Source organism: Cyprinus carpio, chromosome B17 (assembly GCF_018340385.1).
Source record: "Cyprinus carpio isolate SPL01 chromosome B17, ASM1834038v1, whole genome shotgun sequence".
NCBI classification, from domain to species: Eukaryota; Metazoa; Chordata; class Actinopteri; order Cypriniformes; family Cyprinidae; genus Cyprinus; species Cyprinus carpio.
The window spans coordinates 21,438,551-21,451,604 of NC_056613.1; the positions used below are offsets into that span (position 1 = coordinate 21,438,551).

The 13,054-nt window shown below is 36.2% G+C and overlaps 2 protein-coding genes across 3 annotated transcripts; one reads left to right on the top strand and one right to left on the bottom strand.

The window, feature by feature from the left end:
• The first annotated feature begins 72 nt into the window (after positions 1-72).
• rtkn2 (rhotekin 2) lies at positions 73-6,971 on the top strand. Its single transcript, XM_019120502.2, has 12 exons — positions 73-285; positions 1,429-1,616; positions 1,747-1,799; positions 1,896-1,949; positions 2,428-2,545; positions 2,662-2,862; positions 2,957-3,051; positions 3,129-3,235; positions 3,347-3,478; positions 4,875-5,034; positions 5,118-5,225; positions 5,336-6,971. Exons 1-12 carry the CDS (start codon positions 154-156, stop codon positions 5,926-5,928), a joined length of 1,941 nt encoding a protein of 646 aa, XP_018976047.2. The 5' UTR covers positions 73-153; the 3' UTR covers positions 5,929-6,971.
• cfap99 (cilia and flagella associated protein 99) lies at positions 6,958-13,040 on the bottom strand. Of its 2 annotated transcripts, none has more exons than XM_042742780.1 (15): positions 12,697-13,040; positions 12,037-12,181; positions 11,781-11,875; positions 11,471-11,583; positions 11,009-11,192; positions 10,396-10,476; positions 10,237-10,305; positions 10,044-10,130; positions 9,817-9,905; positions 8,914-9,118; positions 8,690-8,831; positions 8,454-8,605; positions 8,138-8,343; positions 7,520-7,706; positions 6,958-7,421 (listed from the first exon to the last, which is right to left on the bottom strand). In XM_042742780.1, exons 1-15 carry the CDS (start codon positions 12,802-12,804, stop codon positions 7,299-7,301), a joined length of 1,986 nt encoding a protein of 661 aa, XP_042598714.1. In that variant the 5' UTR covers positions 12,805-13,040; the 3' UTR covers positions 6,958-7,298. The 2 variants fall into 2 exon arrangements, with proteins under 2 accessions (XP_042598714.1, XP_042598713.1); XM_042742779.1 differs by having other exon boundaries at positions 6,958-7,424.
• Positions 13,041-13,054: the final 14 nt, after the last annotated feature.

The window sequence follows — 13,054 nt, forward strand, 5'->3', positions numbered from 1 at the left end:
TCGATATTCCAACCCCTCCGAATTTAAAAATGGTATCGCCCAACTGTTGTGTAGGCAGCGGTAAGCTTTGAGAGAAGCTGATTGGTCGTTTGGCGGTTGTGTAATCCGTTGGTTCGTTGCGCGAGAGGGGCTTGTCTTGAGGAAGAGGCCAGTATGGATCCGTCGCGGGATATTCAACATTTTAAACGGAACATTGCCACTCGGTCCACGGTGTCGTCGTGTTCCTCTCTCGCTATGGAGATTAAGAGAAAGAAAATAAGAGAAAGCGTGTTTTTTCAAAACGAGGTCAGTTTGTTTTGCTGAAGTTCACGTTTCACTGATATTCTGTGTTCTGTATTGAAATGGTCCAATGGGGTAAACAATTCATGATTCTGTGCAAATAAAAATAATATTTTAATTCTGAAACATCATCACACAGCTCTAAAATTAGGATTGCGTTTAGAAAGTGTGAGAGTTTACTTTAGGTTGTTTTGTTTTTTTGTCCGTTCACCACTCTCTCTTGTGAACGAATCGTTTCATGTGAATCGGATATTTTCCCTAATAAATCTGTTGATTCGATTCCAAGAACCGTTCCGTTCACGATTCGGACTGAATCATTGCGAACAGTTCTCGCGTCAACAAGTCATCTGATTTATTTAAACGAAAATTAGATCGAAGTCCGATTCCTCTGGAGCCAGATTTCTGTTTATTAAAAAATGACCCTCTAACACTAGCGTCCTCTATTCTTTTTCTCTTATGTCTGCTTGGTTTCTTTTTATTTGTTGAAAAATTACCCTCTCTAACACCAACTTTGCGTTCTCTACGTTATTCTTTTTCTTTTCTATCTGTTTATTTTCTTTTTATTTATTACTGCGTTAGAGCCAAACTAACCGAGACTTGTCACATCACTTACATATTTGTTTATTTTTTTGCTGTTTTTTGGTTTTGATGGCTTCTGTTGTCCTTATTTGTAGATCGCTTTGAATAAAAGCCTTTGCTAAATTATTACATGTAAATATAATACACCAGGGTCCACATGATTATAGACAAAAGAATCACTGAATCGAAGTTTTAAAACATACTGTTCAAAAGAACCGATTCGCAGAAATGAGTCAGACTTCCATTACTTCCTCTCACTTTTATCAATCCATGCGTCATTGTCGGTTATCAGAGACACGCTTTATCTTTTATACTTTATTGCATCATTTTTATTTCTTCTTTTATTTCTTCCGTGTCCAAGTCAAACCAGTGGTGCCCAATACCCATATCTCATCTCTTGATGTTTCATTATGCACATGCTTTTGGAATTATTGTAGAATAGATTGTTTGGTAGAGTTGTTCTCTCCCAGTACTTTCTTCCTTTAGTCTTTATACCCAGAACTTTTTGAGAGCACTTGTTCATAAAGCTACTTTATTTCTCCCGACTGATGGATTGCATCCTTTCAATAGGACTGTGATATTCAGGAGAAGTTGGAGTTTGAGATGCGGATGAGAGCTGGGGCTTACAAGCTTCTGGTTGCCAGTACTAAAAAAGAGCAGGTATTGGATGCTTCCAGGAGTCTGTTAACCTGTAACGCCCGAATTAAAGCCTACACGAGTGAAGCCCAGAGGAGGAAGGAGCAGCAGGACATCAGAAGGTTAGAGCAGCAGGTGTATTGCCAGCTGAGAATATTTAGCGGAAAGTTGTTTTATTCTTAATGTAAAGTATTATCTGACATGCATGTAAGAAAGAAATGGTCATTAAAATTCTTGTTTCTTTTATTTTAGGTCCTCAGACTCTCTGGACCCAATACCTTGTAAGGGAAAGGTAGCCATATCTGGTAAGTTAACAACTTTTTTTCTCTTTTTATAACTGTGTCTGTTATATGTATTATTAGTTTGTCTTTGGTTCATGTATTTTTCTTTTGCTTATCCAGGCCTACGAATTCCATTGTTTTGGAAAGATACAGAACATTTTAACAGCAAAGGGAGTAAGAGCAATTTTATATTGTAATTATTAAAAAAATATCCTGTCCTTGCTAATGTTACGGACAAATGGTGCCTGTTTTGATTTTATTAATTGTAATAAATGTATGGTTTTGCTTGCACACTACCATTTAAAAGTTTTAAGAGGTTAATAACTTTATCAAGTAACAGAGCATTTCATTGATCAAAATAACAGTAAAGACATTTTATCATGTAACACACTTTCTATTTTTTAATTAAACGCTGCTCTATTCATCAAAGAATCTTGAAAAAAAAATTGGTCACAGTTTCCTCAAAAATACTAAGCACTGAATAAGCATATTAAAATGATTTCTAAACTAATGTGTGACAATAAAGACTGCACAAAATAAGCGTTTATATATATATTAAAATGGAAACCAGGTATTTTAAATTGTATTATATATATGCAAATATGTTCATATAGCCGTTTATGCTGATGTGGTGTGTATCTGAACCCAACAGATGTGCAGCGGGTGGCAGTTTTCTGTCTGATGAAGATTGGCTCAGAGATTTTTGACACTGAAATGGTGATTGCAGATCCCTCAGTGACTGATATTTGCTTTGAAGGTGTCCAGATTTTGTAAGTTCTCACCTTTCCCTATTTCTCTCTGCAAGTCTATAGTGATTTGAAAAGTACTGTTTAAACGAGCTTGAATGGCCTCTGAGTTCTGAGCTCAGTTTCAATATTTTCAACAGCTCTGAAGCCAAGCCGGACTTTGAACTGACATTTGAGCTGTATAGCTGTGGACTGGAGGAGGAGACAACCTTTGTCAACACTCCAAAAAAACTGGCCAGGAAGCTGCGCTCCTCTTTTGGGAGATCCTCAGGCAGGAAACTCTGCCCACTTCTGGATGGAGGAGACCCTGACACGTTCCTCCAGTCCAACCCAATACCACTGTATGCAAGGACGGATATTATCTTCATTACCTTTAAAGTATTTTATGATAAATTAGTAAAATGTCTGTAATATCTGTTTCTGTTTTTGTGACAGAGGTGCTCGATACTCAATGTTGGCGTACACCACACTGGGTTTGGAGCAGGCAGAGGGATCTTTCCAGTCTCATTCCCTTATAATCCTGCAAAATGGTAAGAGCAAACAAGCCAGATTTTAATAATTGACTTGCATAGTGGTTCTGATTGACTCTCTGCCATTGGTCTGTCAGTGGAGGCTTCGTCATGGCTGCCGTTGTATGGTAACCTGTGCTGTAAGCTGGTGGCACAACCTGACTGCATGACACAAGACATGATGAGCGGATACCTGAGCCAACAGGTAAGACAGGAAGCTGTGTTTTTCTAGGAAGAAGATATGACACAACAATTCAAACTAACATTTCTAAATAAAATTACATTTGTAAGATCAGTGTTTTGATTTGCCACTTAGCAAAGCATTGAGGGTTTGCAGCGCCACTTTAAGCTTTACTGTGTGCTGAAGGCCAGACAGATTTCATGCTATTATTCACCTGAAGAAATCCAAGCAAAAATGGAGCCCAGCCTCATTATTCCTATAAATAAGGTAAGAAACATTTTTAAAATGTTTTTTTTTTTGTTTTTTGTTTTTTTAAATGGCTTGTTTTTCTTGTCTAAGATCAAGTGTGCTATTGTGTTTGAATTTAAAATCAAAATAAAGGATTTGGTTGTGAAATGCATGATTTATTAGTGTACTTTTTTCAAAAACAACAAGATGTTTGTTTTGAACCAGTGTTGTTATTGTTAAGTAAAACTATGTGTGTGTGTGTGTGTATATATATATATATAAACTTAATTATTTGAAATTAATAAACCAAATAGTAGATTTTAAAAACCTTATAATTACTAAAAAAAAACAAAACCAAAGCATTAAAAAACACTAAAATAAACAAAAGAAAATAAAGTGTGTAAAAGCACATGAAACAATTACTAAAATTTAAATAAAAACAAAATATGAAAGCTAATTCAAAATGTTAGTAAACACTGGATATAAGACTAAAATAGCACTGCTTCACCTATATTACTATTCTGGCCTGAACCCAAAAACAAGTAACCATAGGTTATGTTATAACCAATCAGATATTAAATTATACTGGCTATTTTTGCTATAAATTTAAAATTAGCATATTAAAGTAAATTGTTTAAGATACTAAAATAGAATTTTGGCATCACACCACTGTACTGTAATATATGAAAAAAGGACATTAAATGTTTAGATTTGCTAAAAACCTAGCGTTATTATATTTTTATAAAATAAGCCTTTAATCACAACAGAAGTAATCTAAATGGGAGAATGAGCAAGCACAAATACCTATGTGATGTGGCCTGATTTAACAAAAAAAATAAAAAAATCGAATATCAGCCAATAACTGTTATATAATCTGCTATATGGCCATTACTTTACATTACTTTACTCTATTGTGGTAATGCAGCCTTTCTAATCTTAAAGTTTATAGTTAACACAGTAATTTAACTGCAGTCAACATTAAAGCCCCCTTTACACCAAGAACGATAACTATAAAGATAACGAAATTAGCGTTCACACCAGCAGATGATATTGTGGATTTATTCTGAGCGCACGCTCATCTGCCGCTTTAAATTCTCAAGCTTGTAAGAGTAGGATTGATTCTGATTCGATGTCAATGATTTTATCATTCATTAGCTGGAAAAAATCGTTCTCTAAGTGATTCCAACGATATCGTTTCTCTGTGACTTTATCGTTACAGCTGTGGTGTGAACTCTGTATTTCTTTAATATTGAGAACGATTTATAGAACTATATCTTTTATCTTTATCGTCCTTGGTGTGAATGGGCCTTAAAGGTCATGGCAATAATACCTACAGACAAAGCTTTACCACTTGGGATACATTGCTACATGATTCATTAAATGGGAGAACCATTATAAAATATGTAGTACAGAGTTTGTGTGTGTGTTCTTGCAGGACACCTGTATTCGTGTGGTAGGAAAGGACCACCAGCGTACTAGACTCAACCTGATAAACCCCGGAAACGGAGACTCTGCTAGTCATGTGTTCATTACTGAAACCCCTGATGTTTTGCAGGAGTGGCTGGACGCCCTCTGGCAGCACATTTACGACCAGAGTAAGTTCACCTGACATCTGTCAGAAATCTTTTTTGCTACTAAACTCTATGTCTAAACAATTATTATGAACTTATTTTTTTAGGTCAGTGGCAACACACATGTGACGAGCTTATGGAAATTGAGGTTTTGTCACCACGCAAACCCCCCCTCTTTCACACCAAGCAAGCTGACTCTGTTTATAATGATCTGAGTGAGTGATGAAGGATATAGTTATCATTGATTTGATTGAATTGGGAGGAGTTATAGTCCATCTTCCTGTTATTTCTGTTAATTGCTTGTTTAAAAATGTGTTCTTTTCAGGCATCGGGTCCCCTGGGAAATTTGAGAGCTTGACTGACATAATTCACAATAAGATTGAGGAAACTGATGGGTGCTTTCTCATTGGTCAGGAGGAGGACACAGAGCCTCCTCATTGGGCGTCACTGTTTGAAGGATCCCAGCAAATGGTGGTACAAAAAACGGTTCTGTCACCAGCTAAAGAAAGCAATCAGTCTATTACGAGTCCCGTCATGGCCAGCAAAAAGAAGAGGAGAGCACCTCCACCCGCTCCTGATAAATTACCGATTGTTCAACCTACCTGCTTATTTTCCGATCAGGAGAAAGAGAACTGTAAGGCGGCGAGGCCTCGGATGGGGCGACCCTCGCTCGATGCTAAATTCTCTGCCATCATTCAGCAGTTGCAGAAGAGCCACACATCCACTCGCAAAACCGCACCCCTTGGACAGATTGAGCCCTGTCAGCAACCTTGTGTTTCTCAGAAAAGAGTTGACGAGTCAGATATACCTGGAAATCCTGGGAAAGAATACAGTCAGGCCCCTCAGCCACCTGTGCCGGCCCCCAGGAACAAACTGAGGATGTCTTTCAGAGAGAAGATGAACCCAAAAGCCTGGTGAATTAATGAGACATCTCTTTGATTAATGATCTGCTATGGAAAGATGAAATGACCTTGGATTGACCATGACTCTTGTCCTTTCATTGATCATATCAAGAGAATGTGGACGAGAATGCTGGGAGTGAATGTATGAATGGCCTTCCTTGTTTGTTCGAGCTTGAACAAACACCCAGATTCAGACAAAATGTGCTACTTTTAAGTCTTACTTTTTAAATTGTTTTTAAAATAATAGTTTTCAATTTTCATGATTTAATGATGACCCAGTTCATTTCAATCTCGATTTCCTTTTAAAGTCACTTGAATATAATGTCTTATCAAGCTAGCTGTCTGTAATAACTACTCATGATGTAACCACTACAACCAAGCACTTTTGGCCGGCAGCTGCTGCATCATTTTAGTGTGTGTTTTTATTTTTACCTTTATATGACCGATAATGTCAAAATATGTGTCTGTAGTATGAAATCGGGTGCATGTTTTCTAGTTTTTCTTAAAATATCAATAGGTGAAGGAAGATGCATCAGGAACTGGATAATTGTTTTTTATTTTTATTTTACACAGTTAAAACCTCTAAACAGGTAAATAAAATTTTTACTGTTTTATTTTTTCATGTTAGACACTAAGAGTTTAATTTTCATACTGTTGTACTGGATCATGTAGTTAAATTATTTTTTTTATACAAGGTCTGAGCACTATGAAACATTATGTAGGGTACAATGTGTATGAAAATGTCTTGGGTAAATTTATGATTTGTTTACTATCATTGTTTAATTTATGTACACTTCTGAATGTTTAAGTAGCAATGCATTCCACTAAATGATGTTTTTTCCACTAAATGATGAGGAGATTATTTTTAAGATAATTCATGTTTTTATGGTACTTCTTGTGCAATACATGGTTTTTGTTGTTTGGAACTGTTCTATTTCAGTTGTTTTAGAGTAATTCACTCTCCATCAACAATTTTTTTGGGCATTAATCTTGGAAAAAATATTTTTACTCATTTTGCTAAAATGAAATGGAACAACATTAAAAGTTGTACTAAACTGGTTTATTCTGATGTCCTTATTCAATACAGAGAAGGCCTTTTGTTACTGTAGTATTTTGATTAGAAATATTTCAGTATGGAAAAAAAATCGTTCAATCATTCAGTTTAATTTCCACAGCAAAAACACAGTTCTCTCAACAGTAAATCTGCTTTTCTTCCCAAATTATTTGGGGAACATCAGCAGGCCTGTGTTAGATGACCTAAAAAAACAACCTAAAATATAGATAACATGCTTTTATACCAAATATCATTACTTTTTATATAGTTTCTAGACATTTTACAATATCAGTTTCTTCTACTCATTAAAGAAAAGTATCATTTAACATTTATCAGTAAACTCGCCTGTGATTCTGACCAGCACCATTTTTTTTAGATGACTGCTGCACAGTGCCGTAAATCTGTTGTTCCAAATTGCGCTCCAACTCCTGCCAATGCTGTTCCTCAAGAACCTGCTGCTGGTATCATTTAATGACAAAATATAACACAATATTAAACATCTGAAGTGTTGAGCAAAATTGGTGACATGGAGTGTGTTCTAGTCTGTTGTCACCTTTTTGTTGAGGGTGGACTTCAGTGTGAGTGGAAGCACCTGCTCATTTCTCTTCATACTGTTTTTTTCTGTCTTTCTCTTTTGTCTTTCCTGTCGTTTCTGCTCCAGGGTCTTCTGTAGGGTCAGCACTCTCTCATCTTTACTGACAGCCTCTCGCAGTTCATTTCTCATCCTTTTCTCTTCTTGACTGTGAAGCAAAACAGAAATCAGTCAGACCTTTTTTAAAATCACAAGTGAAAATACTTTTTATTTTTTCTAATTTAATTCAATATTTTTTCATTGTATAGAAACATAGTAATAGGTGAAAAGTTAGATTGAAGAATTAACATGAAATTCAGAACCAGATCTTTAAAAGGGCAAAGGACCCAATACAGAGCCTTGTGGCATACCATACTCTACCACTGTAAGATCAGATGTCTGTTCCTTTACCCAAACAAAGTCATAGTGATCTAAGAGGGAGGATTTGAGCCAGGCTAGTGCCTGTCCATAAATGTAATCATCTGTCTTGTGTCTCTTTTCCCAGGTTTAAATAGAAAAAACATTGTCAATGTCCACATTTTCTTCCGGACCCAACTTAATGTTGATTAAGGAGCAGGTGTGGTAGGGCCAGTATGTTACCTGCGCAAAGCGGCCTGTTCTGCTAGAGTTCTGCGAAGGGAGATATTGTCCAGCTGTTCTAGCAGTAGCTGCTCTTTGAGCTGTTTCTCCTGAAAAATGCGCTGTCTTCTGTCCTCCAGCTCACACTGCTCAAACTCTCTCAAGCGTGCCAAACGCTCCCGCAGCTCAGCCAGAGACATCTCACACAGCAAATCGTGACCCCCAGTCTGAGTTTTTAAAGATCATGAAATGTAAATTGTGTCCATTGCATCAAAATCACTGACTTGTAGTGTATATAATTAATTTTATGGAAAATTTAAAAAGATAATTCACTAACCTCAGTGTCATTCACAAACTTTTGTCTGACCAGAGGTACTGACTCAAAAGCACGAATCTGACGGATAAGCTCCATCTTCCTGCTTAGCTCAGCCTGGGCTTCCTCCAGAGCCTGACTGAGGAGTTCCCTGCTGTGCTCTGAGACCTCCTTAACTGTTTCAAAACAACGTAGTGTGTATTTATTGTCATTTAATGCTTTGCGATAATTTTATGCTATACGTATAACACTTTTTGTACCTATTCGTTGTTTAATTTCTTGCAGCTTAGCTTTGGCGGCTTTGGAGTTCTTGTGACCATCGGCCACTTGTTGCACCAGCTCTCTCATTTCCTTCTCTTCCCTCAGACGTTTCTCTGCATACTTGCGCATGAGCTCAGCAGTCTGAATCACACATTTAATCATCATAAACATAATAGACTGAGTCATGTTGTGCTGTAAACACTGATGTTTGTTATGACATCACCTCCTCTTTAGTCTGCTGAGCTTTATGGTGGTTACGCTCCAAGACACGCTCTCGTGCAAGAACTGCCTCCTCATGGCTAATCCGTCCCTCCAGTCTTCGGCGCTCCAGCTCAGCTAGTTCTTCCTGTAGATCCTTCTCTTTCATCTCCTTCTGCCACTGCAGGAACGTAGATGGCTCACTTGCACCCTGCGATAATCGCTCTAATCTGAACACCCAAATACATATACATTAGAACACACAAGGATTTTTCCTACACTGTGGCATGAATGTTGTGGAAAACACTCAATGACTTTTATGACTGACCTTAAAGGGTTAGCTCACCCCAAAATTTTATCTAATGATTTTAAGTAACCCTAGAAGAACCATAAATGTAGTTCACACAACTCAAGAAACAATGGCTTATTGCAATATTGATGTCAGACCAGGTGTCCTAGTGTGATGTTTCCATGTGCCATATTTAAATATGTATATATGAGATATATATGAGATTTTTTCTGATTTTAGTTTGTTTCTCGCAAGATATGATCTTTAAAGGGACAAAGGACCTATCTTTGAGCCTTGTGGTACACCTTAGATTACCACTATAAGATTAGATTTTTGTTCCCTTACCCATACAAAGTTGTATTCGTTTGGGTGAGGGAACAAATATTGTACAAATGAGTCAATGCCATATATTTATTTGATAAGTTGCATAGAAATAGTGCAAAATTTTAACTATATACTAGACAGTTTTTGGTGCTTCTTGCCTTTTTAATGTCTCCTTTTGTGTTTCATGGAAAAAAATAAGTTTTGTAAATGTGAGTTAATGATGACAGATTTTTAAATAATAATTTGGAAATCATTTGAGTAATTGCACAGAGAAAAATAACAAAATGTGATTCCCATTGAAGAGTGTGACTCTACCTTTGTAACTCTTCTTCCAGTTGACGATTATATAAAGCTCCCTCTCGCAGTATGGCTGTTGTGTTCAGTCTGACAGGTAAGCTGTTTATCTGTGCCGTCATAAACAGACACGTTCACACACATTTCAACAGCACAAAGATCCTCAGTAGTAGAAAATAGGATCAAAAGCACATGGTGTATGTGTCAAGAAACTTTTATCAATAGATGTTTTATCTAGTACAAATTACCTTTTGGGTGGCAGGGCTTCCAGAAGTATAAAGGTTGTCAAATTGGAGTCCAGCATCATGGCTTTGAAGAATTTGGGATATCACATTCTGTTTATCAGGAAATACAAACATTTATAGCTTTTGAATTCTGTGATGCTAAGGCACTGAAGAAAAAACATTAACTCAATTCAGTGGTGCTATATAAGACACTAACTTGAGTTTTCTCAGACTTCTGCGGATTTGCACATCTGAACTGCTGAGAGTTTGCTTCATTCAGGATTTGCTAATGGTAAAAACATCATGAGGTAAGGCCTGAATGCAAATTAATGTAATAACTGCGACGAAACTAAAGTATCTCTCTGATTGGGCTTACTAAAGCTTTCTGTCTGTTCCTCTGCTTCATATCATCCAGAATCTCTGGTTCCTTTGGAGTTCTGTGAGTGGTGGTTGGTACCTGAGGAAGGAGGCAAGCAAATGCCACAATCAACATAGTTTTATCATCTAAGTGAACTATTTCACAATGCAGTGGTTCTCAGCCTTTTTGACTCAAAGGCCCCCATTGTCCAATGCAATTTCTGAAAGCCACATTTCCGCTGTAATTATGACAAAGCTGCTTGTTTATAATTTTTTAATTAATAAAAAACTGAGAGTATTAATATATTACATTTATGAACCATTATTTATTTTGGGATTCTAGATGCTTCATAAACCATATGCTCTTAGATAAAATCAATAGTTGTTTATTTGTAGTTGTTAGTTTTGATTCAGCAGTTTGTGTTGGTCTGATATCTGTGTCACTGCTTAAAAGACAGTATGTGTCTGAAGTTTTTAAGTCACTTATGAATCTTTTAGCCTTTTACCAAACAACCAATCATGCAATAATAAAATTATGATTGGATGAAATGAGTTTTTTTTTTCAATAGATTTAAAAAAATGAATGACTCATAAATTAAATACTCCATTATTTCCAGTATTTATATACTTGCCGGCTTGGTCTTGGGCTTGTCCTGCTGCGGAATGACTTCAGGAGCAGGGAGTGGTCGAGCTTTGGGCTGGGTCAGATCAAATTCCCTGGGCTTAGTGTTTTTCCTGGGAGATTTTTTTGGCAGATTTCCTCTGCCCATTTTTTGGGCAAGCTGATCCAACAGCACCTCCATCTCATTGCACCATCTGATAATAAGAATAAGGACATCAGCACAATGCTTGCTAACAACTATTAATAAATAACAGAAATAAAATCGCAAACGCTTGTTTAGTTACATGTTCTGGCATCAGGAAACAATGAGCCACACCCTTTCATTTATTTTTTTCATAGTGCGATTTAATGCAACACCAGCTTTTAAGGTCACATCAGCTAAAGGTATCATTGTACATATGCATCACACTGTCAAATAATGTGATATACAGCACTAATAAACACTCTTTCTTGTTTATTATTATTATTTTACCTCAGCAAAGGGGTGATCCAGTTATTATCTACAACAGCAGCATCATAGATGTGACTCCATTCCCTCTGGATGTGTGTTGTGAGGTTGCTGATATTAAAGAAAAAGCTCAGGAACTGAGACACCGGACAGAAAACAAAGAATGAGTAAATGTACAATACAATGCTGAAATATCAGTACTTTATACTCAGTTACTAGAAAAAACAGAATGGAAATGTAATTTAGAGTGAACATGAATAGATTAATATTATTTGATGGGCAATAAAAATAAAAATAGCGCACTTATTGTGTATAGTACATGTGTTTTGCTTACTTTGTGCATTTTTGAGATGTCTAGAGACTTGATAATTCTACTGAAATGCTCCAGGCCAAGATCATCAAGACAGAACGTGGCGAGATAACAGACGACTGAGAAAACCAAACACAAGACAAAATTAGATCTGTTACCTTTCTTAATGCCTAAATATAATTTAACTTCACAGCAACAAGAAACCATAGTTGGTTATAGTATATATAGTATATTTGAGAGAAAACTAAGTTATTTGTAATACAAAACAAAATATATTTACCAATGAACAGGTTTCGATCCACTCTGAATAATTTTTTTCCATGGTGATTGTAAAAGATGTTGACCACAACGTCCAAAAGCTTTTTGTGCATGATACATCCATACAACGTATCAATAATGAACTTCTGGTCAGAAGCGGAGAGATTCTACAAGACAGAAGACATGTTGTATAAGTTACGCGTATAAAATGTAATTAATTACTAGCTACTAATTACATCTTCATGTACTAATTACTAAATATTACTGTTCTGTGCTCTCTATTGCATTAGTTAATCCCTTTCTAATTCCCATATAAACCCCAGCCAGTTCAGCAATACAAGGATAGGCATGAAACTGCTCTCAAATAAATAATAAAAATAAAATAGCATAAATTAATCTTAATCTGACCAAAGTTCTTAAAACAAAACTTTAATTGATGTTAAACCCACTATTGTTTCATATTGAATTGTTCTATTTAATGCAATAACATCAGAAGTAACTGCAATTAAATGACATGAAATTAAGAATAATCCCTTACTTTACTTTTTCAAGGGAAGAGTAATTTTAAAGTAATTTTAGAAAGTTTAAAAAAAGTGCAGTAATTAATAACTTAATAATGCATTACGACCATTATGGACAATGTGCATATGGAGGAGAACAGGCCTGTGTTTGATAAGAATACCTTAAGATCCCTGGCAGTATCCTCAGTAAAACTGTCGATGCATTGTTTGTCTTCCTGAAACTCGTCCAGGAGTCTTGTGACCTCGTTGAGCAGTTCTTTGTAGTTCATCCTCACTGGATTTCTCAGCCAAATTAAATATACTTTCGGATCAACAGATAGCGGTCCGATAATGTGGATATTTTTTTACTTAGCTTTTCTGATTCTGAGCATTTTTATAAAAATGATCAGAGTGTTTAAAAAAAAGAGTTCTTAATTTTGTCTTGAACAGGTTTTTATATAAGATACTGTCCTGTGACAAACACCCATCCGGCAGCAGCTACAGTGTTTTGTTGTTGCCTGGCAACAGCGAGGCGGTCCG

Bases quoted from the DNA above. Each gene is read 5' to 3' on its own strand.
- rtkn2 (XM_019120502.2), top strand. From the start codon at position 154: ATGGATCCGTCGCGGGATATTCAACATTTTAAACGGAACATTGCCACT. The intron at 3,052-3,128 runs GTAAGAGCAAAC...TTGGTCTGTCAG, and splicing joins CCTTATAATCCTGCAAAATG to TGGAGGCTTCGTCATGGCTG. The intron at 3,236-3,346 runs GTAAGACAGGAA...TTTGCCACTTAG, and splicing joins GCGGATACCTGAGCCAACAG to CAAAGCATTGAGGGTTTGCA.
- cfap99 (XM_042742779.1), bottom strand. From the start codon at position 12,804: ATGAACTACAAAGAACTGCTCAACGAGGTCACAAGACTCCTGGACGAG. The intron at 12,182-12,696 runs GTATTCTTATCA...TCTGTCTTGTAG, and splicing joins ATACTGCCAGGGATCTTAAG to AATCTCTCCGCTTCTGACCA. The intron at 10,477-11,008 runs GCAAGTATATAA...CTCCTTCCTCAG, and splicing joins ACAAGCCCAAGACCAAGCCG to GTACCAACCACCACTCACAG.